General features: G+C 37.1%; 1 protein-coding gene across 1 annotated transcript in view; it reads right to left on the bottom strand.

Moving 5' to 3' along the window:
- Nucleotides 1-25781, bottom strand: part of DNAJC5B (DnaJ heat shock protein family (Hsp40) member C5 beta) — a 62767-nt gene that overhangs the window by 14287 nt on the left and 22699 nt on the right. Inside the window, exons 3-4 of the mRNA XM_030304180.1 lie at nt 7690-7903; nt 3609-3780 (exon numbers count right to left, since the gene is read on the bottom strand). Of these exons, the coding sequence (XP_030160040.1) occupies nt 3609-3780; nt 7690-7903 (386 nt within the window). The remainder of the gene's footprint in view (nt 1-3608; nt 3781-7689; nt 7904-25781) is intronic.

Below are 25781 nucleotides of genomic sequence, written 5' to 3' on the forward strand. Positions count from 1 at the left end.
ACTATGACACTTTTAGAAAACACTGGAGGGGTGCCTGGATGGCTCAGTCAGGTGATCGTCTGACTCTTGATTTTGGCTGAGGTCATGATCTCATGGGTTCGTGGGTTCAAGCCCCATATTAGGCTCTACGCTGACAGTGTGGAACCTGAGGAGCTTGCTTGGGATTCTCTCTCTCTCCCTCTCTTTCTTCTCCTTTCCTGTGTGTGCATGCTCCCTCTCTCTCTCAAAATAAACTTTAAAAGAGGGGAAGAGAACATTGAAGAAAATCTTTATGACATAAGGTTAGGCTCAAAGTTCTTAGACATGACATTAAAATCATAATCCACTTAAAAATCTGATAAATTTTTCATCAAAATTTTTGCTATGCAAAGAAGCAGCAAAAAATATGTAGCTAGGATAAGAGTTTTGCAAAACAAAACCCATAAATATTTACACAAAAAAATTTTTTAATGTTGTTATTCTTGGAGAGCTTGTGCCAGAAGGTTGGTGTAAACTTGCTTTTGACTCTATAATCCTTCTGTAGTTGTTGAATTTTTGAGTATCTCTCACTTTCATACAAAGTCCCAAACCTCCTCACCATTGGCAGCTTTCAAATGAGGTTAGGCAGCAGTCTGATAAAAAAGTTGTGGAAAGGTAAGGGTTAACTACTCAGATTTCTTCCACCTCTAAAATCCTAGGATTTTATGATTAGATTCAATATAAGGTAATAATTCCCCAAGTGAGAAAATGTTTGCCATGTTTCATTTAATTTCAGAATCACTGAAAAAAAATCTTGAAGTGCTAATATCTCACCAGTGCCTTCTAATGGACTCAAATATTGATGTAAGCTGCCTGTCATTTTTCATGAGTAGCTTGATATCTGCATGATTAGTAGCACCTTTCAAGAATATTTTCTTAAACAACTTTAAATGGGCCCCCTTCTTTTGCAAACCAGAAGATACCACATTAGTTTATTGGATCATAGTCCAGACAGCAGAGTCTTCTCATGGAATCTGCTTTTTCATCTTTACAAGTCTTAGTGTTTATTTTATCTGTAAACATAAAGTCTCTGAATTAGTGAATAAAAATCTGAAATTAATTAGTGCAGCTAGCTACAAATAAGGCATAGATTTTCGTAATGAAATGTTAGATTGAAGAGCAGTGGTAAATTTACTGGATGGTAAATGAGTTTTAGCTTCAGGGACCTCTATCTGTGCAAATCTTTCTAAGGGCCTTTTGGGGCCCTAGCAATGTGCTTATATTTTTGTAGATTTGCAAAAGTAAGATATTTTAATCATAATTAGCAAAAACACTGTCTCTTTTCACTTTGACTTTCCCTCCATCATACTTTTCTTCTTAATGAGTGGCAACAGAGGGGCTATGGATGTTTTGAGGGATTCAGTTAAGAGGAAATAGAGTTAAGTGATAAGTTTCATTTGGACTTAGAGGGATATGTTTTTGTGTTTTGCAGCAACTCTGTTTGTAGTTAATTATTGCTAGCCATACTGGCATGGGAATGGCTCGAGGAATACTATAGCTCCCTATGCCAGTTCACTTGCTGAGGAGACATGAAGATCCATGCCACAGGTGATGTCACACTATATGAATGTGCCCAGGGGGCTCTGATACTGGAAGTATTAGGTGATGTAGAGGCAACAAAGTTGGAAACGTGCAGACTTAAAAAGTGGTCTGTGAAAAATTCTTCCAAATCTTACAACTTATATATGAAATAGACTAGATTAGTCTTCCCAAATTTAAAGCAATCCCTACAAATTTAGACATTATTATTAGTGAGTTGTAAAACCAAAAGAAATTTTTCTACTCTACCAATGAGAGAAAACAAATTTTGATCAAACATGCTAGAGGAAAAACAATTAGTTTTCTACTCTTCCTACAGAAAACGACATTCCAATATTATTATTAAATGAAGAGGCAGTCAAAGAATAATGAATGCATCCCGAAAACATAAGGAGAAAGTACTGTAGAGGTGTGTCAGGCAGTTAATTAAACTATTCACTATTTTTCTAGATTTTCTGATACATGATATTTTCAGTTTTTAAACTTTTAAATTTGTTGTGATTTCATTTTCTCATTCCAAATAAATATTCACTTTCAGATCTAATTTTGTATTTGTAATTTCGTGCTTTTTTTTTCTTAAGAGGACTGCCCAAATAGTGTGTCAGGCCCTATAAAACCTGGATCAACTCTGCATAGAGCTTTTAAATATTTAGCCATAGAATAAAGCTTGTCCTTTTGCTTAAGGATTCTTTGTAACACAATCAGACTTAGTCTAGAATATGACCTCTGCAATGGAATTGGTAGCTCTGGGGAGTCAGAACTAAGAACAGTGAGAGGCACACAGATTTATCACTAGTCACCCTGCAGGAAGGAAACCTGGGTGGAATTTGGCACTGAGGGTAAATTTCTGTTCCAGAAAAGAAATCTTCTGCAAAGGAGGTCTGCTGAAATGACCTGGTAGAGCTTTTATCTAATTTAAAATAGAAAAGATTTTGAGGCTTTTCAGAGAAGTGTGCATCAGTGGATTTGGGATATCTGGGTTCAATTCACCTAGTTTTGGTTTCTGCACTATACAGGAAAAGTTAAGATAAGGTTGACACAGTGGATGATGATGACAATACTCTCCTATCTCACGTCCCTTCCTATCCTCTGTCAATGATAGAGTACTGTACTGGGTTGATGGATGTTATGGGAGATCCTATAGACAACAGAGCCAGCTAATGAGATCTTAAAACAGTTTATCTCCCTTACAAAGGCAGATGGGATCATCATTCCTAAGCAAGTTATGTAAGGTCACTGGCCCTTCCATGGAGAAGAGTTTACATTTATACATTTCTGTTTAACCCATTTTTGAGTAGTGCTGCTTATTTGTTCTTTTTGTATGTATGTCCTCAATAAAAGATTAATTGTCCTTTTATATCCCAAATGAGGCAAAAGACAATGGTAATTGTATTTCACCATGGGCCCACAGTTTGTCTCCAAGGGCAATAACAAAAAATTGTTACAGTAACCCACCTATTTGCCAGACTGGCCACCCAGTGTTCCCCATAGGAAGGGGTCACGGGTTGCAGGAAAATCCCTCAGTCTTCTCTTGATGCTGGTTGAGGCTAGCTCTGAATATATGGATTTGGAAGGAAGCTTCATTTCCAGGGAAGAAAGATCACCCTTCCCCAGCTCTACCCAAAATGCATTACCAAGTAATTAGAAAAGAAAAAAGTCCAGGGTTATTGATGTCCATTTTCTTCTATTTGAATAGAGATCTTTGTTAACAGGCTTGGTTCTCATATCTCTGGGTATTCCCACCCAAACCTCCCTGAACCTCCCTGAACACTCTTGTAACAACATCATGAATTGTACTGGCTTTGCTTTGTGATCAGCATATTTTGTGATTTATTTCTAATGGTGTCAGGTTCTGCTTTTCTCTGTGGCCAGGAAAGGTAACTGTTCCTTTATCCTCACCCAAAAGAGGTACCAAAAGCTGACAATCTGTGGGATTCCCCTCATTGGGTTGTTGGATCTCTGTCACTTCAGTGATAACCATCACCAGGGACCTTGTGCTTGGTCAGGCCTGTGAAGGGACACCCACTAGCTCTGCTGTCATCTTACTCCACCTTTTTCCATGTCGGTCTTGATCTGCTCCTCAAGATCCTCTGGGGACACATAAAAGTCCTCTTCTGGCACTGATGATTTGGGCCGGCAGCGTCCACAGCAGCAGTTGCAACAGCAGCACAGGCAGCAGCAAAAATAACAGCCAGTAAAGAGTCCAATGATGACAAACAGGGTCTAGGGGAAACAGAGACAAACCAAAATAGGGGTGAGGAATGGTGGCGTGTGGGAGAAACCAGAAATTAAGTGTGCATCCATGTATCTTCAGAGACCTGAAGATGTTGCAGTTCCCCCTGAGGACCACATATTCACCCGCATCCTTATTCCATGCAAGAACTAGCTTTTTAGTTGCCTTGGAAACAAATTCCTTATAAAGTTTTGCCTAACAAGTTCACAGGAAGTGACTTGTAGCCACAGTAATGAGGTGTGATACTTTCTTCTTTATTCATAAGCTATGGTGATCATTATTAAGAGGAGAACAAACAAAACAACAAACAGACAACCTCTACAGGTCAAATGAGCTAACCAAGGGGATTGAGTCATTCTCACCAAAGATAAGCTATTGATAGCTCTCCCTCACACCTCCTCATTTCCCTTAGTCACTAAGTCTTGCCAGAGTCTCTTTAAGATCTCTTACACCCTCTCCCTTGTCTCTCTCCTGACTGGTAAGGACTTTAGAAAGATCTCCTTATCTCTGCCTTTAACACATCAGTAGCCTCCTAACTAGCCTCCCTGCCTCCACTCTTGCCTCCTATTCTACTCTGCACATTGTTGTTGGAACTTACTGAAATACATTTCTCTTGAACCTATGCGGCAACTTTCCTGCCTCTCAGGAAAGACTGGAACTCCTTATTAATGGTCATCTGGCTTCAAACCTTTCCCTAATTAGCACAGCCCTATTCCTGCCATACCTTCCATAGCTTTGCTCTCCTTGTGGATTCATCTTCCCAGAGGCCTCCTTCCATTCCTCAGCCATCTAACAAATGCCAACTCTGAGTTTAAGATTCATCTCAAAGATCCTCTCTCTGACATCTTTCCTGATCCCCCCACTCTAGAACAATTACTCCCTCCTTTGTGCCCCAGTTGTACTCCACAGAAATTTCTCCCATGGTTCTGTTGTTGTTGTTGACACCTTAGGACATTTATCTGTTTACAGGTCTGTGTCACATTAGACTGCGAGAGTTTTGAAGGCTGTAACTATATGTTAGTCATCTTTTAATCCCTCCTACCTAAGGATTTAGTACCTGGAATGTGGGAGACAATAAATACCTACTGAATTAATGAATGTATAAAGTAATTAATAGATAGATGAATAATTTTTTCCTTTTAGTGAACAGCCAGAACCAGGATTTCCCCACAAGCATATGAAAGATTTGTTTACTAAGTCTGCCATAGCTAAAATGAAAAGAAACTCTACCAACCCTCAATTTAAGTTAAAATAAGCCAAATTTTTTTAATTCAGCAATATAATGGTTGTAAAAAATATGTTATTTGAAATAGGAAGTGTTTTGAATAAGAATGCAGATTTTATCTAAAAAGAACAAAGAGGATAAAGATCACCTTGCGTGTATGCAGTTCTTCAGTAACTTAAGGTAGAAATCTTTAATGTTGATGAAACTCACCTGGCTCATTCCTGCTTCTTTCTGACTCTGGCCCCCATTATGGGGTGGAGCCTACAGTGGTTTGGAGTGAGGGAGCTTTGGTCACACTCTCGCACCTATAATCTTTTTGCTGTGGATACTCTATATTTTCATAGACTTAAGAAGATTACTCTGCGAAAAAAGCTGCAACACTGTCCTCACCAGCTGCCTCCAAAACCTTCCTATGCAGTATTCCTGAGCTATTGCCTCAACCAGCTCCTCCTTTCTCTACCTATTTTTGTCCTCTTATGTCTTTACCATGCAATTCCCATATTTACTCTTCGCTGAAAATTTTCTTTAATTCATATATTGTTTTGTTCTTTAATTAATCCAACTAGATTGGTTGCCTGCTACACAAATAGCCTTGACTTACATACTCATAGTACTTAGCACACTACTGAGCATAAGTAGGAGTCCACTATTTTTTTTTTAATGGGAAGATTTATTTATTTTTTTAAATGTGTATTTATTTTTCAGAGAAAGAGTGCAAGCACGGGAGGGGCAGAGAGAGGATCCAAAGCGGGCTCTGCGCTAACAGCAAAAAGCCCAAACTCACGAACCATGAGATCATGATCTGAGCTGAAGTTAGCCACTTAACTGACTGAGTCACCCAGGTGCCCCAGGAGCTCAATATTTTTGAAATACATATTTTCAGTGGTACAATAAATCATTCATTTAATGCATACTTAATACATTATCATATGCACCGGACCACTCTGATGGAAATGGTGCAGTTAGGCTTTTGACATAAACAGAAGAAGGTACATTTTTTTGTGGCCTTACTTTTAAAGAGCCACATCAGAAATTATTTCATATATTTCTTATACTGCTGGACAGCGTCTGTTTTTCTATATGAATTTTTATCAACTTTGTCAACTTCCTCAGTAAGGAAACCTATTTGTTTTTATGCAGGCCAGCCCTAATATGCAACCAGGTATTAGTGTGTAAATTATCTAGAATGTCCGATATACCTTCCCAGGGAGAGAATGTCACACCTGGAGGTTAGGTTCCCAGGCAAGCCCCCCAAAGCCTACATTTTATGTGAACATTAAGTCAATCATAAGTGATATTGTCAGTATGTACACTCTCATTCCAAGGTCCAAATCCACTCAGCAGGAACTTGTCTCTCTCCCAGGTCTTCAACAATAGAGAAAGGAGATTTCAAATGGGAATCCCAGTTATCTCTAGGAGAAGACATTTTTGGAGACTGTAGAAGACAAATGTGGCTTTAGGTTGTAGAATCGCCATGCTTATGTGCAAAAATATATTTTTTCTCTGCTTATATAAAACTCCTCAATTTAGCAAGATTTATTTTAGTGGAAGAAAATAGCAATCAGAATCCTATTGACCATGCAACCCCTTTTTTTGGAGATCTGCAGTTTTTTAAATTAATTACCTCTCATATGAGTGTGAGTTCATATGATTTCACAAAATGTATGAATTGTCCAAAAATATCCTGATGGATCATATGAATGCTTTGTATGTAAATATGCTTTTGTCAAAAGATAAGGGGGTGCCTGGGTAGCTCAGTCAGTTAAGCGTCCAACTTCAGCTCAGGTCATGATCTCACAGTTTGTTAGCCCGAGCCCCGTGTCAGGCTCTGTGCTGACAGCTCAGAGCCTGAAGCCTGCTTCATATTCTGTGTCTCCTTCTCTCTCTGCCCCTACCCCACTTGTGCTCTGTCTCTCTCTGTCCATCAAAAATAAATAAATGTAAAAAAAAAAAAAAAAAAGGTAAGGACATTAAAACTCATGAACAAATGCATAACCATCACCAGACATATACCAGGTATTCCTAGGAAACCACCCAAAATTTATTGTTAGAAGTGAATTCTGATTGTACTAAGTCCTTAAAAATGTTGCCTTCTTCTTGACCAGACATCCTTTTTTCCCCTTTTGCCTCTATGTCTCTCCAACACCTTGTTCAACACTACTTAATTCTCACTTTTTCCTCCTCATTTCCTTCTCCACTACTTCAAGTCAGGCTGCACGTGAGCCTATGACATAATTACCACACATTCTCCCAAGTACTGTGTTTGTTCATGTAGCCTATGCTATAGATAGTAAAGTACATGGCTAAATTTGTCCTATAATAACTTACTAAGCAGTTGTCACACTAATAAATTATTTTTGTTTTTGAGCAGTGAGTCAGTTCTTAATTAGTCATGGGTCGAGGGGGGGGCCAGTCAGAATTAACCTGAAGCCTCAAATTCATTTATAATTAATGTCTAGAGGTATTTTAAGTCATGCTGTATTTTATGATTATTTAATGATCTAAAGCAAAAAATGATCCTCAAATAATAGCTTTTGATTAAAGTGATACCTCTTTTTATTTGTAAGAGTTTAATAATATAGTAAGCTTAGGTTTTCTCTGAGATGGAGCCTAAAAGAGTGAATAATATCATGGTTTTTCTAGGAAATTGTTTTTGAAGAAAAAATTGATTTACCTTTGCCCACCAGCTTGACAGCATGAAGTAGGTATTAACATTTTCATCTCCAAATTGCTCAGCCACATAGAGTCCCAGTGATCCATACTTGTCATATATGTTTCTCTTTGACATGTCGGTAAGTATTGTGTGGGCGTTGTTGATTTCTTTAAACTTTTCAGCAGCAGCTGGATCATCTGGATTCTTGTCTGGATGATGTTTCAAGGCCAGCTTTCTTTTAAAATAAAAAAAGTGAGGGAAAGTATTATTTGACAAGAATTGCAATGACATTTTAGGGGGGCATTATTCATTTGTTCATCATTTTTACATGCAATTACTGTGAAATGATAAGTTTCACAAAAATGTTGATGTGACTAAGCAAGTTTCCATTAGATGTTGTCTCTTGTTTCTATGTGCAGGCACAGTAGTATTGTTTCTTTCCTCACATCCTCAAAGGAATTCTCAATAGCTGCGTAGTTGTTGAGTCCGAGCCATTTTGCTGTTGGCAGATATGTGAAGTTTATTTTCACCTGGCAGCTGATCAGTGGCCCACTTCAATATGCAGAGGCCTTTCAAGTGTTTGAGCAATAGAGTAAGTTTACACCAAAATTCCATTTAGAACTGGAACAAGTTTCTGGAATTAACAAAAGTTCACACCACATATTCTAAAAGTTAAATGAAAAATTGTCCCAAAAAATCTGATTCATACTCCCTTGAATAAAATTATGACCTTTTTCACAAATCTTCCACAAACCCTTCTTCACTCCCTTTTGTCTTTATGAACAGATACTATGACTTTCCTTGTTGTCAAATGTATATTTGACTTCTTTTTTTTAAATTTATTTATTTTGAGAGAGAGAGAGAGAGAGTGAGCAAGCAGGGGAGGGGCAGAGGGAGAGGGAGACAGATCCAAAGCAGGTTCTGTGCTGTCAGCGCAGAGCCCAACATGGAGCTAGATTGCATGAGCCGTGAGGTCATGACCTGAACTGAAATGAAGAGTCAGATGCTTAACCAAGTGAGCCACCCAGGCGTCCCTATTTGACTTCTTTTAAAATAGGTCTTTCCACTTCAAATAATCTGTAGAAATTTAGTTGTGAGTAAAAGGGCCTGTCTTCTCTGTGGATCATGAATCAGTTCCTGATGAATATATGTATGTGTTGTGTTGCAGTGTGGTGTGTGTGTGTGTGTGTGTGTGTGTGTGTGAGAGAGAGAGAGAGAGAGAGAGAGAGAGAGAGAGAGAGAGAGAGAGATTTGAGGGTAATTTATTCTTGTTATACTCAAGTATTAAAAAACCTATAACACGAATGTGAGAACTGGGCTATGATAGTCAGGGTCTGGCTGGTGGCCATTTCCTTCACTTCCCTTTGCAGACAGATTTAAATAATGATTAAAGCAGTGTTCAAAATTGAGTCTGTAGTAATTTTTCCACTAAAAAGTCAACAAATTTTATGACTCCGTACTGGAAGTTTTATGTGACTTGTTCTCTCTGCTGTGTCCTTTATAGCTCTATGTACGAATATACCTTAAGCTTTTATTTTGGTTTAGATTAAACAGTTTCATTTTAATGCAATAATAAAAGGCCGTAGTAGAACAACAAAGTAAAGTCTACTTTATAAGTCAATCTATACAATAAGCTGGAAAAAAAATCACACATATTTTAGGAATTAAAGTACTGCTGGTTAGGAAGTAGGTGATTAAGCACCTCAGCATCAGTACCAAAATACTTAAAAGTGTAAATCATGGTATAAAAGCGATTTCAACTCTGAACTCAGAATAAACAAAAAGAATAAAACAATGATAGTTCATTTTAAATTTGTTTAACTAAAACATTTTCATGCTTTTTGAGAGATGTTTGGGGTATCTATGTTTTTTTATGTGCAGAATTCATAATGAAATCTTGTGCTAATAGCATAAAATGCCTATTTTGTCATTTAAAAGATCTTTTATAATGTTTACTATGTGCTAGCACTATTGTAAGCATGTTATAAATATTAATTCATTAATATTTATCACAACTCTATGAAATAGGTATTATCATGATCCCATTTTACAGATGAGGAAATTTAGCCACCAGAAAGTTAAGTAATTTGCCCAATATCACACAGCTAATAATTACAGCCAGGCTTTGAACACAGGGAATTTGACCTCGAGCACATGCTCTTAACCACCACTAGGCTGCCTTTTTTATATTTTTAAATTTAAAAAGTAAGGCACACAGTGTTAGTAGACCATTATAAAAGGACTTTGGCTTTTGGTCTTTAAGGTGATGTGGGAAGCCATTGGGTTTTTTTGAGAAAAAGAGTGGTATGATCTGACTTTAGTTTTAGAAGGATTACTGACTCTTGGAGAGGACAAAGACCAAAGCAGGGAGACTCTTTTAGGAAAAGTCCATGGTGGTTCTGATCAGTGTGGTAGTGGAGGATATAATGAGAAGTGGTTGGATTCTGGATATATTTTGAAAGCTAGCTGATGAATTGGATGTGGGATACAAAAGAAAGAAATGAGATGGCACCAGAGTTTTGGCCTGAGCAAATAGCAGTTTGTAGTTACTACTTAATGAGTTGGCAAGAATTTTTTTTCTTTTTTTGGCAGTAGGGAATGGTTTGTTAGGATTTAGAGTTTGTATTTTAGACACATTTGAGATGCCTATTAGACTTCTAAGTGGAGATGGAGGTAAGAGAGATATATGAGCCTGGAGTTTAGGCAAGAATTACTGTAGGAGATGCATGTTTGGGAGTTCTCAGCAAGTAGATGGTATTTAGAGCTATGGAAGTGGAAAAGATTCACAAGTGAGTGGGTCCAAGAGAAATCCAAAAACTGGGCTTTGAGAAGGAAGAACAAGCAAAGGAGATGAAGAAAGAAAGATCAATGAGGCAGAAGGAAAAATATGGAGAATATGGGGTCTTGGGATCTAAGTGAACAAAGTATTTCTTTTTTTTTTTATCATGTTTTTTTTTATTTTTTTATTTTTTTATTTTTTTTTAATATCTGAACTTTATTGTGAAATTGGTTTCCATACAACACCCAGTGCTCATCCCAAAAGGTGCCCTCCTCAATACCCATCACCCACCCTCCCCTCCCTCCCACCCCCCATCAACCCTCAGTTTGTTCTCAGTTTTTAACAGTCTCTTATGCTTTGGCTCTCTCCCACTCTAACGTCTTTTTTTTTTTTTTCCTTCCCCTCCCCCATGGGTTCCTGTTGAGTTTCTCAGGATCCACATAAGAGTGAAACCATATGGTATCTGTCTTTCTCTGTGTGGCTTATTTCACTTAGCATAACACTCTCCAGTTCCATCCATGTTGCTACAAAGAACCATATCTCATTCTTTCTCATTGCCACATAGTACTCCATTGTGTATATAAACAACAATTTCTTTATCCATTCATCAGTTGATGGACATTTAGGCTCTTTCCATAATTTGGCTATTGTTGAGAGTGCTGCTATGAACATTGGGGTACATGTTCTCAGTTTTTAAGAGTCTCTTATGCTTTGAACAAAGTATTTCAAGGAGGAGAGTGGTCATTTGTGTCAAATACTATTAACAGGTCATATATGATGAGGACTAAGAACTGATCACTAGGTTTAGTGATATAGAAATTTTTGGTGACCTTGATACACACACACACACACGCACGCACATGCACATGCACATGCACATGCACATAGACAGTGGTATATATGTCTGTATAAGGAAAAATAAAGCAGAAAAATGAGAAGAAAGAGGAAAATGGAAGTTTATGACCACAATTAACAGTGCTTATAGCTGCACATTGGGATTATAGGTGATTATTTTGTTTTTGCTTGTTACAAAAAATATACATATCGCTTGTGTAGTTTCCTTCCATAAGCATTGTTAAGGTCCAGTTACAAATGTTGTTCTCTTTTAATAGCTGAAAGTTTAGAGTTTGTTCTCTTAAATGACCCACTGACAAATTAGAAGGGGTAAAAAAGGAAGAAAGGAAAAAGTCCTCTAACTTCAGTGATACAATGATCATCATCAAATAACATCAAGTGGATTCTTTAAACACATTAATTTTAATGGCATGATATCCCTGGAATTCTCACACCATGCCCTCGAATACAATTTACAGCATTTCCCCCTACTAGTTCCAGAAATCAAATTCAAGCCAATCAGATACAAGAGCTATTAATTCTGCCTTGAAAAAAGAAACCCCTGCAAAGTGCCTCTTTGCATACATTTGCTTCTTTTTAGGTTTCAGTTGTAGACTGATTATATACTGCCCGAGACTTAGCCAGAGAAGCCTAGCTTCCTGTCATATTTTAAGCTGTTCGGATCTTTGTCAGCTTACAAGGGCAGATGCACCCAGCCATTTATTACACTCCTCTAACAATAGCACTGGCAAATTCAGAGGGCTGGAGCATCTCCATTTGTAACAAATCCAATTCCTGGTCGTCAGCAGCATTTTGACTCCTCTTGGCAGATACTCTTGGCTCTGAGGAATCCTTGGGAAATATGGCTAGCAGAGGCAGCTACCAAAAGTACACAACTGCTCAGGAAGTAATTGGTTAATGACCCACACTTGGGAATTGCCTATAGACCAAGGAAGCATGTGTGGAATTTAGGGTGAAAGAAAGTGCTTGGAGTACGTTTAAATATAAAATTCACCTAATTCATTTTAAAGATCTTTCTTATAATTTCTCATTTTAAACTTAAAAAGTAATAGAATTCTAACCAGAATGTGTGCTTTTTATCCTAAATCTCTCTCTACTCTTAATCACCTAATTAATCTGGTATGGCTATAACTAATGTTAGAAATAGCATCAATGCCTCTCATTTCCGCTTTGCAATCCATTGACAACCGTAAACTGAAATGCATAGTGAATTCAGTTGAGTGGTGGAGAAGATGAACGTGGGGTTTATAGTTGTAATTACTTATGGCCCCTATTTTGAGACAGTGGCATACTTCTAAGAATTATGATGTTTTGCCCAGTTCTTTTCCTCTTAACATCTAACACTCAGATCAGATCTACCTACTACTCTCTACCAGTCTCTACGTCATCTAAGACCTGATCCTGACCATGTTGCCTCAATTCTAGGCCAGATCTATCTCCATGGGGTTGAAATATCAGAGGAGACCTTGTTTGGGAAGGGTGGCATCTGAACTTCAGGGAATTAAGATCTATCCTGGCATGGCTGTGTCTATAAGCTGCCTTTCCCCACTCAACACATTTTCAGCTGCTTTCTCCAATTACCTCCTGTTGTTTCCTATTTCAAAATTTCTCCACTGCAGTGTGACTTTCTGTTAAACTCTCTCAGCCACAAAGTTTATTTCCCCTCCAGTGTCCCAGAAGAAGCTACCTGTTGCCTAAGATGAAAGAGTAGAAGAAGAAGAGTGAAGCATTGATTTCTTCCCATCTCCTAGAACCTTTAAAATAAAGTTAGCATCTACTGCAAAGATAGCAAAACAAAACAAAACAAACAAACAAAAAACCCAAACAAAATATGAGTTTGAAAAAGCTCAGGTAGCAAAACAAAGCAAAATCTGAGTTCAGAGTAGAATTTCTAGAAATATTCTAGATAATATTCTCTTAAATATTATTCTCAGATAATTATTTCTAGAAAAAATTGGCTATAATGGGAAGGAGACTGGTGGTAAATAGGAAAATTAACTGCTATAAACCAGAGTTTGAAGGTGAAAACAACCCCTAGATTAGTAACCCTAGATGTATGGCAAGTGTTGCATAATGGAACTTGATAGCTGTCATAATACTGGAAGTTTGGTGGACCTCCTGTGCCCTCTTGGACTAAATCAACACCCAAGTGAAAACGTAAGAAACCAACATAGGAATCCCAGTGCACACATCTCCCTGACATTTGGTAGTGATGGACATTTTAATGTTTGACAGTTGGATGGATATAGATATATGTATATATGTGTATATATACATACATATATACACATATATACATATATATGTATATACATACATATATACATATGTATACACATATATACATATATATATCTCTTTGTAGTTTCATTTGTATTTTCCTAATTACTAATGAGGCTGATATATATATTCTTGCAATTATAATTTGGATATCCTCTATTTAAGTGCATAATCTTTTGCCAGTGTTTAGTTTGATGTTTAAATTAATTTGTAGTATTTAAAAAATATGTGTTCTATATATGAATCCTTTGTCACTTATATGTATTACATATATATTCTCCCATTCTGGGAACTTGTTGTTATTTTCTTTATGGACTCTTTTGATGAACAGAAATTCTTAATTTTAATTTAGTTGAATTGATCAATTTTAGTCTGAATTCAGAAAGATTCTCAAAGTTTTATAATTTTACCATTTACATCTTGCATATATTTTATTAGATTTATTCCTAGGAACTTATACTTTGTGTGTGTGGTTTTGACATTTAAAAATGTTTTCTTAATTCATTGCAGATATAAGAGATTTTTATATATTGATGTTCCTAAGCTTATTTATTAATGTTAATAAATTACAGATTATTTTGCATTTTCTACATGCACAGTTATATAATATATAAAAAATTGTTTCTTTCCTTTCCAGTCCTTATATCATTTAACATTTTCTTCTTATTATTGTTTTGGCTAAGACCTTGGGTATGATGTCAGATAAAAGCAGTTGTATCAGGGGTGCCTGGGTGGCTCAGTTGGTTAAGCATCCAACTTCAGCTCAGCTCATGATCTCACAACTCATGAATTTGAGGGCTCTGTGCTGACAGCTCAGAGCCTGGAGCCAGCTTCAGAGTCTTTGTCTCCCTCTATCCCTGCTCCTCCCCTGCTTGCACTCTGTCTCTCTCTCTCTTCAAAATAAATAATACAAAAAATAAAAATAAGTTAAAAAAATAAGTGATTATAGCAGCCATCCTTCTCTTTTACTAATTTACTAACAGTGAATGGATGTTAGATTTTAACGTTTATTTATTTTTGGGACAGAGAGAGACAGACATGAACGGGGGAGGGGCAGAGAGAGAGGGAGACACAAAGTCGGAAACAGGCTCCAGGCTCTGAGCCATCAGCCCAGAGCCTGACGCGGGGCTCGAACTCACGGACCGCGAGATCGTGACCTGGCTGAAGTCGGACGCTCAACCGACTGCGCCACCCAGGCGCCCCAGATGTTAGATTTTATAAAATGCTTTTTCTTTATCTGTTGAGAAGACACATTTTTTTTGTCTTTCAATCTGTTTATGTGATTGATTTTCTAATGTTAATTGAAGTTTGTGTTCTTGGATAAACTCAACTTGGCCATTTTGTATTATTTTTTATTTATTGCTAGACTCAGTTTTCTAAAATGTGCATCTAATTATAAATTTCCTTCTAAGTACTACTTAAACTGCATTTCCCAAGTTTTAATATGTGACATTCAGTTCTAGACATTTCCTTTTTTAAAATGTTTATTCTTTGAGAGAGAGAGAGAGAGAAACATGAGCAGGGTAGAGGCAGAGAGAGGGAGACACAGAATCCAAAGCAGGCTCAAAAGCTCAGAATCCAAAGCTGACAGCTCAGAGCCCAATGCAGGGCTTGAACCCATAAACCATGAGATCATGACCTGAACCAAAGTTGGACGCTTAATCGACTGAGCCACCCAGGTGCCCCTGGTTCTAGATATTTTCTAATTTTAATTGTGGTTTATTTTACCCATGAGTTAGTTTAAATTGTGCCTCCCAATTTTCAAACACATGGGAATTTTCTAGTTATCTTATTATTCTTACTGTCTATCATGATCGTATTGCTGTGAGACAACATTTTATTTGATTTAAGTCCTTCAAAATTTGAGGGTTGCTCTATGTCTCATTATTTGTTCAATTTTTATAAATGTTCCATGTGTACTTTAAAGAATATATATTCCATACCTGTTGAGTGCTTTGTTCTTGTAGAAGAGTATTAGATTTTATTTGCTAATTTTGTTTTGTTCAAATCTTCTATATTCTTAACCATTTTACTGATCTACCAAACAAGGTATGTTTCCCACTATGGCTGCAGGTTTGCATATTTCTCCTTATAGTTGTCACTTGTTGCTGTATGTATTTTAGGCCATGGTTTTTGAAGCATACAAATTAACAACCGTTATACATGACTAGTGAATTGAACTTTTATCATTTGAAATATGCCTCTTCACCTCTAGTAATACTTTTTGTCATTACTTTGATATGAATAAGCAACACCAGCTTTCTTTGGGTAGGCATCTACCTAGAATATATTTTTCTTTACTTTTATTTTCACATTTTCTGTATACTTATGTATTAGATGTGTGTTTTGTGAATCCCATATTATTTTTTTATTTACAATGACAATCTTTCTCTTTTAATTGAAGCATTTAGCCTATGTTTATTTTTAATATAATTATTGATATAATTCAGGTTAAATCTACCACATCATTATTTTTTTTTGCCCATATAAAAATATATTTTTCCTCCTTTTTGCCTTCTTTTGGATTAAGTCTTTATAGTTTTCCTACTTTTTTCCATGGTTGCTTTTGGAAATTATACATTTTTAAAATTCCTCTTAGAAAATCCTTATCAAAGTCCAATATCAAGATACTTTAGTCTTCCTTCAAGAGAATATAAAAGTCTTAGGACATGAACACTATTACTTTCCTCCTAACATAAGTGTTGTTGGTAGCATGTATTTTAATTCTCTAAGTCTCTTAGTCCCTCAAGAATTGCTATTTAATACAATTATTATTTAATGATCTTTTTCACAATTAGTGTTTGTGTGCATTTACTCGCATATTTTCCAATTATGTTGCCATTGATTGGAACATCTTACATCTCTGACTATCCATCTGGAATTATTTTCCTCCTGAATATTAACACCCTTTAGTATATCTGTATAGATCTGCTGATAATTAATTCTTACGATTTTTGTTTAACTTAAAAATGTCTTTATTTAACTTTCATTTTTGAAGGGCATTTTCCTTGGATATAGAATTGTAAGTTATCAACTATTTTCTTTTTCACACTGAAGATCTCAGTCCAGTGTCTTCTAGATTCCATTATTTCTGTTAAAAAATCTGTTACAAGTCTATTGTTGTTCTTTGAAGATAGTTTGTATTTTTTTTTTCTGGTGGCCATCAAAGCTTTACATCATTTTTCAACAGTTTTCCTGTAATGTGCTTTGATACAGATTTCTTTCTATTTGTTCTGTTTGGCTTTTATTTGGCTGCTGGTATAAATGGATTGATATTGTTCATGAGCCTGGAAAATTCACAAACATTGTTTTCAAATAAGTTTCCTCTTATTCTCTTTCTACTCTTCTTTTCAGACTCCAGTTGCATTTATCTAATGGATCTTCTTCTATGTGTTTCATCTTCTTGCATTGTTTCCTGTCCTTTTGTAATTCTTTCTTGCTATTTTCTTCTGGTCTATCTTCCAATCAGCTCTCTAACCTGTTAAACACTGCCTTTGAGTTCTTAAGTTTGGTTGCTGTATTTTTTAGTTGTGAAACTTATGTTTCATTTAAAAAATCTGAAATATCCCTTTTCATAATTTTCAGTTTTCTGTGAAAATCCTCAATCTTATATTTTATTTTTTGATCATAGTTATTTTAAAATCTGTATTGGATAATTTTAATACCTGAGGTTGTCTGTGGTTTTGTGTCTATTGTCTCATTTCTGCTGATTCCTGTTCATATTGTCTTGACTTCTGTGCTTGTCTCTGTGTGCCAAATACTGTATTTTTAAAACTGTAAAAAGAGTATTATATGTAGGAAAGTTGTGAAAGAGTAAATCCTAAGACTTTTTATGGTAAGCAGAAATTTTTTTCTCTTTTCTTCTTTTGTATCTATTTGAGATGATGGATGTTAGTTGAGCCTATTGCAATAATCATTTCACAACGTATGTAAATCAGACCAACATGCTATATAGCTTAAACTTATATAAAGATGTATGCCAATTATTTCCCAATAAAACTAGGAAAATTTTTAAAGAAATAGTTGGACTGCCAAGAGAATATTGTCTTATACCAGAGAGCACTTTTATTTCCTATTTTCAGATGCCTGGAAGCACTTACTAAACTGAGGTCATCTTAATCCAATATTAGGGATTGAGATTTTTTCAGTCACCTAGGTGGCTCCAAGTTCAGTTATAATCCATACAAAACTGGTGTTTTCCTTTATCTACTTCTGGGTAACAAGCTACAGTGAAATTTAATAGCTTAAAGCAACAAAAATTTTATTAATTTGCCTACAATGTTGTAATTAGGCAGAACTTAGTGGATACAAGTCCTGTTTGCTTTGGCTAGGACTGCTCAATTGGAGCTGAAGGATTTGCTTTCAAGATGGCCTCACTGACTTGCTGGTAAGTTGGCACTAGCTATGGCTGAGAGCTCAGCTAGGGCTTGTTGGCTGGGAACTCTGTTCTTCATGGGGCTTCTCCACATGGCTAAATGAGGAGCCCCAAAGTATGATAATCTCAGGATATCCATACTTCTTAAAAAGTGGCTAACTTAAACCATATTGCAGAAGCAGAAGCTGCTAGGCCTTTTTAGGATTTAGGTCCACCATCACTTCTGCCACATTCTATTGGTTAAATTAGATCAGAGAGCCAGCCCAGATTCAAGAGGGTTATACAAGGACATGAATACCAGGAAATATGGTTTATAGAGGACCACAAAAGTAATAGTGAACCACAGATGATTTACTTCCATTTTGTCCTTTGTCCTGGGGTGCAGCACTTCAGAGTATAAATAGAATTGCAAGACTCTCATTCTTGTTGGCTAGGGTCCCAAAATTTTCTCCTTTCTCTGTAGAGTCCTGCTCAGCCTTTCAGCTTCTCTTCTTCCTTATCATGACCTAGTCAGCAGTAATTCTTTAATATCAAGTGCTTTTCAGATGTATATATTAAAAGATAATTTTTATCCAGTTTTTCTAGTTTCTCTCAGGGGAAAGGAAAATGACCCAAATTACCTAGTCAATGATAACCAGAAACTCTTGGTTATCTTTTATGTCTCCATTCTTCTCTTTCAAGTATAGTTGACCTTTTGAACAATGCAGGAGTTGGGGTGCCAACCTCCCACAGTCAAAAATCCATATATAACTTTTGACTCCCCCAAAACTTAACTACTAATAGCCTACTGTTGACCAGAAGCCGTACTGATAAAGTAAATAGTCAATTAACTTATATACTATATTCTTACAATAAAGTAAACTAGAGAAAGAAAATATTATTAAGAAAATCATAAGGAAGAGAAAATACATTTATAGTACCATACTGTATTTACCTTAAAAAAATCCACATGAAAGTGGACCAGTACAGTTCAAACCAATGTTGTTCAAGGGTCAACTATATATGTTAATTCTACCTAAGGCCTCTGTTCTATACCACTGTTATGTAAATGACCCATTGTTTCTTTACTGCAAGCTGAGACCCATTAGCTCAAAAGCCCACCAAAGCTAGACTCAAATTTTTACATGTTTAATTATTTTAAAAATAGCTGAAAGAAGCAGATTATCAGCCATTTGGAGCCTACCTACTTTATATATCTGCAAGACCTTGCTCCATATGTGCTTAAGAGCCTTGAGGTTCTAAGAATCCAACCTGCCATGGCCCTCTGGAGCTGTCTGGCTCAGAGACTTCCCACTATGCTCCTGAGTGACATCACCTAGACATGTAAGCCCCCTTGCCAATGCCCCCACCTTCCCTTCTCACTGAGTTCCCTTGCCTTGCTCCCCTTCTGTAAGTGGCTCCCTAGCTAAAAACCTCTGGATTGTTTCATGCTATGAGCATCTTCCCCTCTCAAGCAATAAAGCCCCACCCAATAAAACTTATTGTGGGTTACTGCCTCTTATGGTCATATCTTTTCTCTTGGTCAACCTCTGAATCCCTTGAACACTTTACAACCACTTCACGCATTTGTACCCAGCACATTTTTTCTCCCCACAAGAAACTTGATACAATCTACTGATGAAAGAAGGCCAGAACAAGAATGTTATTGGGGCTTAAGGAAGAGGAGCCACTGGGTGAGGATTAGTACAGAGTCCTGCAAAAGGGACAGAACAGCAATTTCAGGGCACCATTTGGCTTCAGATTGCAAATAATGATGCCAGTGCTACCCCTGCCATGTAATTATTTCTGAAACACCTGCTGCCATAGTATATGATTCAAGTATTTTGATCACCAAGCCACCCAGGGCCCTCTGAAGGCCACATTACACAGTCCTATGATTTCCTCACATTTGCAGATGGAATATCAGAACAGCTCACCCCAGCAATTGTCAGGGTGTTCTCTAGTTCTGTGTGATCCTCAGTCACATTCGTGATTCAAGACAGATGGCATGAGATAACAATAGGAACCATAAATGATGATCTGTTTTAGAGAATTGACCTTTTCGCCCCATCACATAAAACCTGATGGAGAGTCAAGTGCTGACCTCTAGTGGCAGTCAATGCATTGATATCACTTCACAATAATCTTGTCAAGTTTTTACTAGACTATGTAATAATTTGACTTTATGAGGCATTATGCTTGAGTATTTTTTTTTAATTTGAGAGTTAAAAATATTTAAACTTTTGAAAAGTTTAAATGCTAATTGATAATTCTTTGTTTTAGATAGTTTTCTGGTCAGAACTCTTAGGCTAATTTTAAGAGCCAGCTCTTTACCTCCCCTAATAAGGTAGAATAGACTAGAATATTTGTACAAACACAGATAAACTGTGCCCAATATTAGAAGTATTTATCTACACCAGTCATAAGAGTACTGCCTTAAGGAATGAGGACCTGATATTCTGAAACCAGTAGGCCACTATAAGCCTTCAAACCTTCAGCAAGCCACTAAGATCTCTGTGTGTTACATTTTTAAAATATTTTTTTCTTACCAGCCTAAAGCTTGTCCAGAATCTAAGAGCTGCATACAACTTAAGATCTCTGTATTTGGCTCAGGTTTCCAACAAAAGTTTCTGGACCTCTAATCTTACTATGTTTCTTAGGGAAATGTTTGCATTTTTTTAAGCCAGCAATCTTTACAGAACTGTGATCAATCATCAAGGGAGAGACCTGGAATGTAGAAGAAACAGCTATACAAACTTTGTCTCCTACCAACTGCAGCTCCCACCACTTGTTCTAGTCAAAGCCCTTAGCAGGCACTTGCTCTCTGTAGACCCTCCTACTGCTGTCTGATGGCTCAAGTGCCAGACATAGTGAATTGTGTCAAAGCTACAAGCAGTTCCTGGTGATTTCCAGTGGTGGTCCAGGCTGGTAGTTCTTATAGGGTCCCCAGTCTCTTTATCTTCTAGGTTTCTCAGTGAAAATATATATAGTATAACTCCCAGATACATCTTTGTATTAAGTGCTCACTTTCTTGTTCTCCCCTAAACCCATTCCCGACCCCCCACCAAACCCATTTTTTAAACTTACCAGGACCTGTTCTTCCAGACTGGCATCTCACTGACTTAATTTCCTTAACTATACAGTCTGACCCTTGCAGTCATGCACTTGAGTGCTACTCAAACCAAATTACTCAGTTGTTTAAATGTTCTGATTTCCTGTCATATCCTCAAAGAAATTATTCTAGTCTTCAACTGCTTCCACTCCCATTTCTGTAATGACCAGCATTGCTGGAGAAGATTGCACAACCATGCAAACTAGAGCCAATAAAGGCCTTCAACTTTCTACCTCAGCTGGTCTTCTATTCAGCTTGTCAATCCTTTTGCTTGGCCTCAAGTTCCTTCTTAAGTCTCCTGTGGCAAATATTCCAGCTTTTATGACTTATCCTTGATTCCTCTTCCTCATTCCCTCACCCTACCCCTCAACAAGAAACCTCATTTCCTACTTCAAAAGAGGGGAAAGCTTCATTAGAAGGAAATAATTCTGCACAATTGCATCATCTTTCCTCTTCTTCTTATTTGGAGGGAAGAAGAACCTATTCTCTTTAAGATTAACCTTTCCAGTGTTTTCTAGGATCTACCTCTGCACCTTCCTGAATCCTGGTCCATTGGTCATCAATCCCTACCCTCAACTTCAGTACCTTCAGTAATTTCTCTTTGTTTTCAGCAAAAAAACATGCCCATCATTTTTTAAAAAGGAAACCTATTTTTATGTCCTTGCCTCCCCTTCAAATTATTGGACTGTTAATTATCTCCTCCTTCCCTTCTTCATAATACTTCTTCAAAGCAAAGTTTACACAAAAAAGGTTGCATCCTCAATATCATTTACTCTTCAACTTGCTGTAATCTAATTTCTAGTTCTCAACTTACTCTCCATTCCATGACATCCTAACCCTCATTCTATCAGACTTTTCTACAAGGTTTGTTGACCACACCTTCTTTTCCTTTGGTTTCCAGGATGTCTTCCTTGATTCTTCTCCTGCCCTGACTGGGGGGCTGCGCAAGGTAGTTCAGACATATGTGGGTCCCTTGGGGCCAAGTTTGGCAGAAGGAGTACGTCTTATCCAAAGTGACCAGTGCAGCAAAAGCAAGCAAATAGTCAAACACCAAGTAAGGATAAGACAGACAAACAACTGGGAAGCCAGGAGCAGGAACTTGAGAGTAAAGTGGACATGTCAGAGACAGGATTTTATTCATTCTTCATAAACCAAAGGAGGGCCACTTCTCATAAAAAGGACAAGGAACAGAGTAGACAATTTGAATGTGTTGCTACAGTCATGTATGTTTATAATTTCTCCTGTGCTCACCAGTTAAATCCGTAGTTTTCAACATCTGATGCTCAGAATCATCTGTGAATGGGATGTTGTTTTTAAAAACTCATGTGTCATGGCTCTACTATTAGAGGTTCTAATTTTGTAGGTCTGGGACATCTGTATGCTTACAAAAGCTCCAAAGTTGATTTGGCTGTGCATCAAAGTCTGGTTTTGAAGTTTTGCTGCTATTCTACTTGACACATGATTCTTTGTCTTTCTCCTTCCTTCCTTCCTTCCTTCCTTCCTTCCTTCCTTCCTTCCTTCCTTCCTTCTTTCCTTCCTCTCTCTTTCTACCTTCCTTCCTTCTTCCCTCCCTTCCCTTCCTTCCCGTCCTTTCTTAAATTCTTTCCCTCCCTCTATCCCTCCCTCCCTTCCTTTATTTTTTCTTCCTTCCTTCCTTAATTGTGGTAAAAAACACACACAACATAAAATTACTATTTTGATCATTTTTAAGTGTACAGATCAGTACCATTAGCTATATTACTGTTGTTGTGTAACAGATCTCTAGAACTTTTTTACTTTGCAAAGCTGAAACTCTGTATCTGTTGAACAACTTCCCATTTCCCCCTCCCTTTAACCCCTGGAAACCATAATTCTAACTTTGTTTCTATGAATTTGGCTATTTATTTATTTTTTTTTTCAACGTTTATTTATTTTTGGGACAGAGAGAGACAGAGCATGAACGGGGGAGGGGCAGAGAGAGAGGGAGACACAGAATCGGAAACAGGCTCCAGGCTCCGAGCCATCAGCCCAGAGCCTGACGCGGGGCTCGAACTCACGGACCGCGAGATCGTGACCTGGCTGAAGTCGGACGCTTAACCGACTGCGCCACCCAGGCGCCCCTGAATTTGGCTATTTAAATAGAACTTTGTTTTTGTTGTTTTGTTTTGTTTTCTGTTTTTTTAAATATACTACTGAATTGTCAGCTTCAAAGCTACTTAACACTTTCTTGGCAACTTTTTTGGAATGTGATTACACTATTAATTATTTGATGCTTTTCCCCTCCATGGTAGTTAAATATATTGTGCAATATTTATGGCATAGCATTGCATACACATACCATCATGTTATGGCAATTTGATCTTTATTAAACATGTATAGCCTCCTTTTGTTTATTTTATTTTTTTATACAAGAGTTATTTATTTTATAACTGTAAGTTTGTACCTTTTGACCTTCACCCCTACCCCTCTCCTCTGGCAAACACCAATCTATTCTCTGTATCTATGTATTTAGGGCTCTTTCTTTCTTTCTTTCTTTCTTTCTTTCTTTCTTTCTTTCTTTCTTTCTCCTTTCTTTCTTTTCTTTCTTTCTTTCTTTCTTTCTTTCTCTTTCTTTCTTCTTTCTTTCTTTCTTTCTTTTCTTCTTTCTATTTCACGTATAAGTGAGACCATGAGTACTGGTCTTTCTCTGTCTCACTTATTTCACTTAGTGTAATGCCCTCAAATCTCATCCATATTGTTGTAAATGATAGGATTTCCTTCCTTTTTATAGCCCAACAATATTCCCTTGTATATATATGCTACATTTTATTTATACATTCATCCATCAATGGACACTTAAGTTGTTTCCGTGTCTTGGGTATTGAAAAAATGCTGCAGTGAATATAGAAGTACATATATCTTTTCCAGTTAGTTTTTTCATTTCCATCAGATAAATACCCAGAAGTGGCATTGCTGGATCATGTAGTAGTTTTGTTTTGTTTTTTGAGGACTCTCTATAATGTATTCCATAGTGATTGCACCAACTTACGTTCTCACCAACAATGCACAAGGGTTCCCTTTTCTCCACATCATCACCACACTCATCTTTTGTCTTTATGATACTAGCCATTTATGATAGGCACAAAGTAATCTCATTGTGATTTAAACATTTTTTATTGAGGTGTGTTTGACACACAACATTACATAACAATATTATGTTAATTTCTAGTGGACAACTCAGTGATTTGACAACTCTGTATGTTACGCTATGCTCACTACAAGTGTAGCTACCACCTATCATGATACAATGCTGTTATAATACTATGGACTATTTCCCTGTGGTGTGCCTTTCATTCCCATGATTTATCCATTCCATAACTGGAGACTTGTACTTCCTTCTCCCCTTCACCTGTTTTGCCCATTATGCCTCCCCCGCCCCCCCCCCCCCCCCCCAACAATCATCAGTTCATTTTCTGTAGGGGTTTATTTCTGCTTCTTTTGTTTGTTTGTTTGTTGTTTGGTTTTGTTTTTTGGATTCCAAATATAAGTGAAATCACAGTATTTGTCTTTCTCTACCTTATTTCCTTAAGCATAACACCCTCTAGATCCATCCACGTTGTTGCAAATGACAAGATCTCATTCTTTTTTATGGCTGAGTAATATTCCATTATATATGTATATACATATATGTTATATACACATTATATATGCATCATATCATACATACATATATACCATAATATATATACATATATAGTACATCTTTTTTTGAGTTTCTTTAATATGAAATTTATTGTCAAATTGGTTTCCATATAATACCCAGTGCTCATCCCAACAGGTGCCCTCCTCAATGCCTATCACCCACTTTCCCCTCCCTCCCATCCCCCCATCAACCCTCATTTTATTCTCAGTTTTTAAGAGTCTCTTATGGTTTGGCTCCCTCCCTCTCTAACTTTATTTTTTCCCCTTCCCCTCCCTCATGGTCTTCTGTTAAGTTTCTCAGGATCCACATAAGAGTGAAAACATATGGTATCTGTCTTTCTCTGTGTGACTTATTTCACTTAGCATAACACTCTCCAGTTCCATCCAGGTTGCTACAAAGGGCCATATTTCATTTTTTCTCATTGCCACGTAGTATTCCATTGTGTATATGAACCACAATTTCTTTATCCATTCATCAGTTGATGGACATTTAGGCTCTCCATAATTTGGCTATTGGTGAAAGTGCTGCTATAAACATTGGGGTACGTGTGCCCCTATGCATCAGCACTCCTGTATCCCTTGGGTAAATTCCTAGCAATGCTATTGCTGAGTCATAGGGTAGTTCTATTTTTAATTTTTTGAGGAACCTCCACACTGTTTTCCAGAGTGGCTGCACCAGTTTGCCTTCCCACCAACAGTGTAAGAGTGTTCCCGTTTCTCCACATCCTCTCCACATCTATAGTTTCCTGATTTGTTCATTTTAGCCACTCTGACTGGCATGAGGTGGTATCTCAGTGTGGTTTTGACTTGTATTTCCCTGATGAGGAGTGACATTGAACATCTTTTCATGTGCCTGTTGGCCATCTGAATGTCTTCTTTAGAGAAGTGTCTATTCATGTCTTCTGCCCATTTCTTCACTGGATTATTTGTTTTTTGGGTGTGGAGTTTGGTGAGTTCTTTATAGATTTTGGATACTAGCCCTTTGCCCGATATGTCATTTGCAAATATCTTTTCCCATTCTGTTGGTTGCCTTTTAGTTTTGTTGATTGTTTCCTTTGCAGTGCAGAAGCTTT

Source organism: Lynx canadensis, chromosome F2 (assembly GCF_007474595.2).
Source record: "Lynx canadensis isolate LIC74 chromosome F2, mLynCan4.pri.v2, whole genome shotgun sequence".
In the NCBI taxonomy this organism is placed as follows: Eukaryota; Metazoa; Chordata; class Mammalia; order Carnivora; family Felidae; genus Lynx; species Lynx canadensis.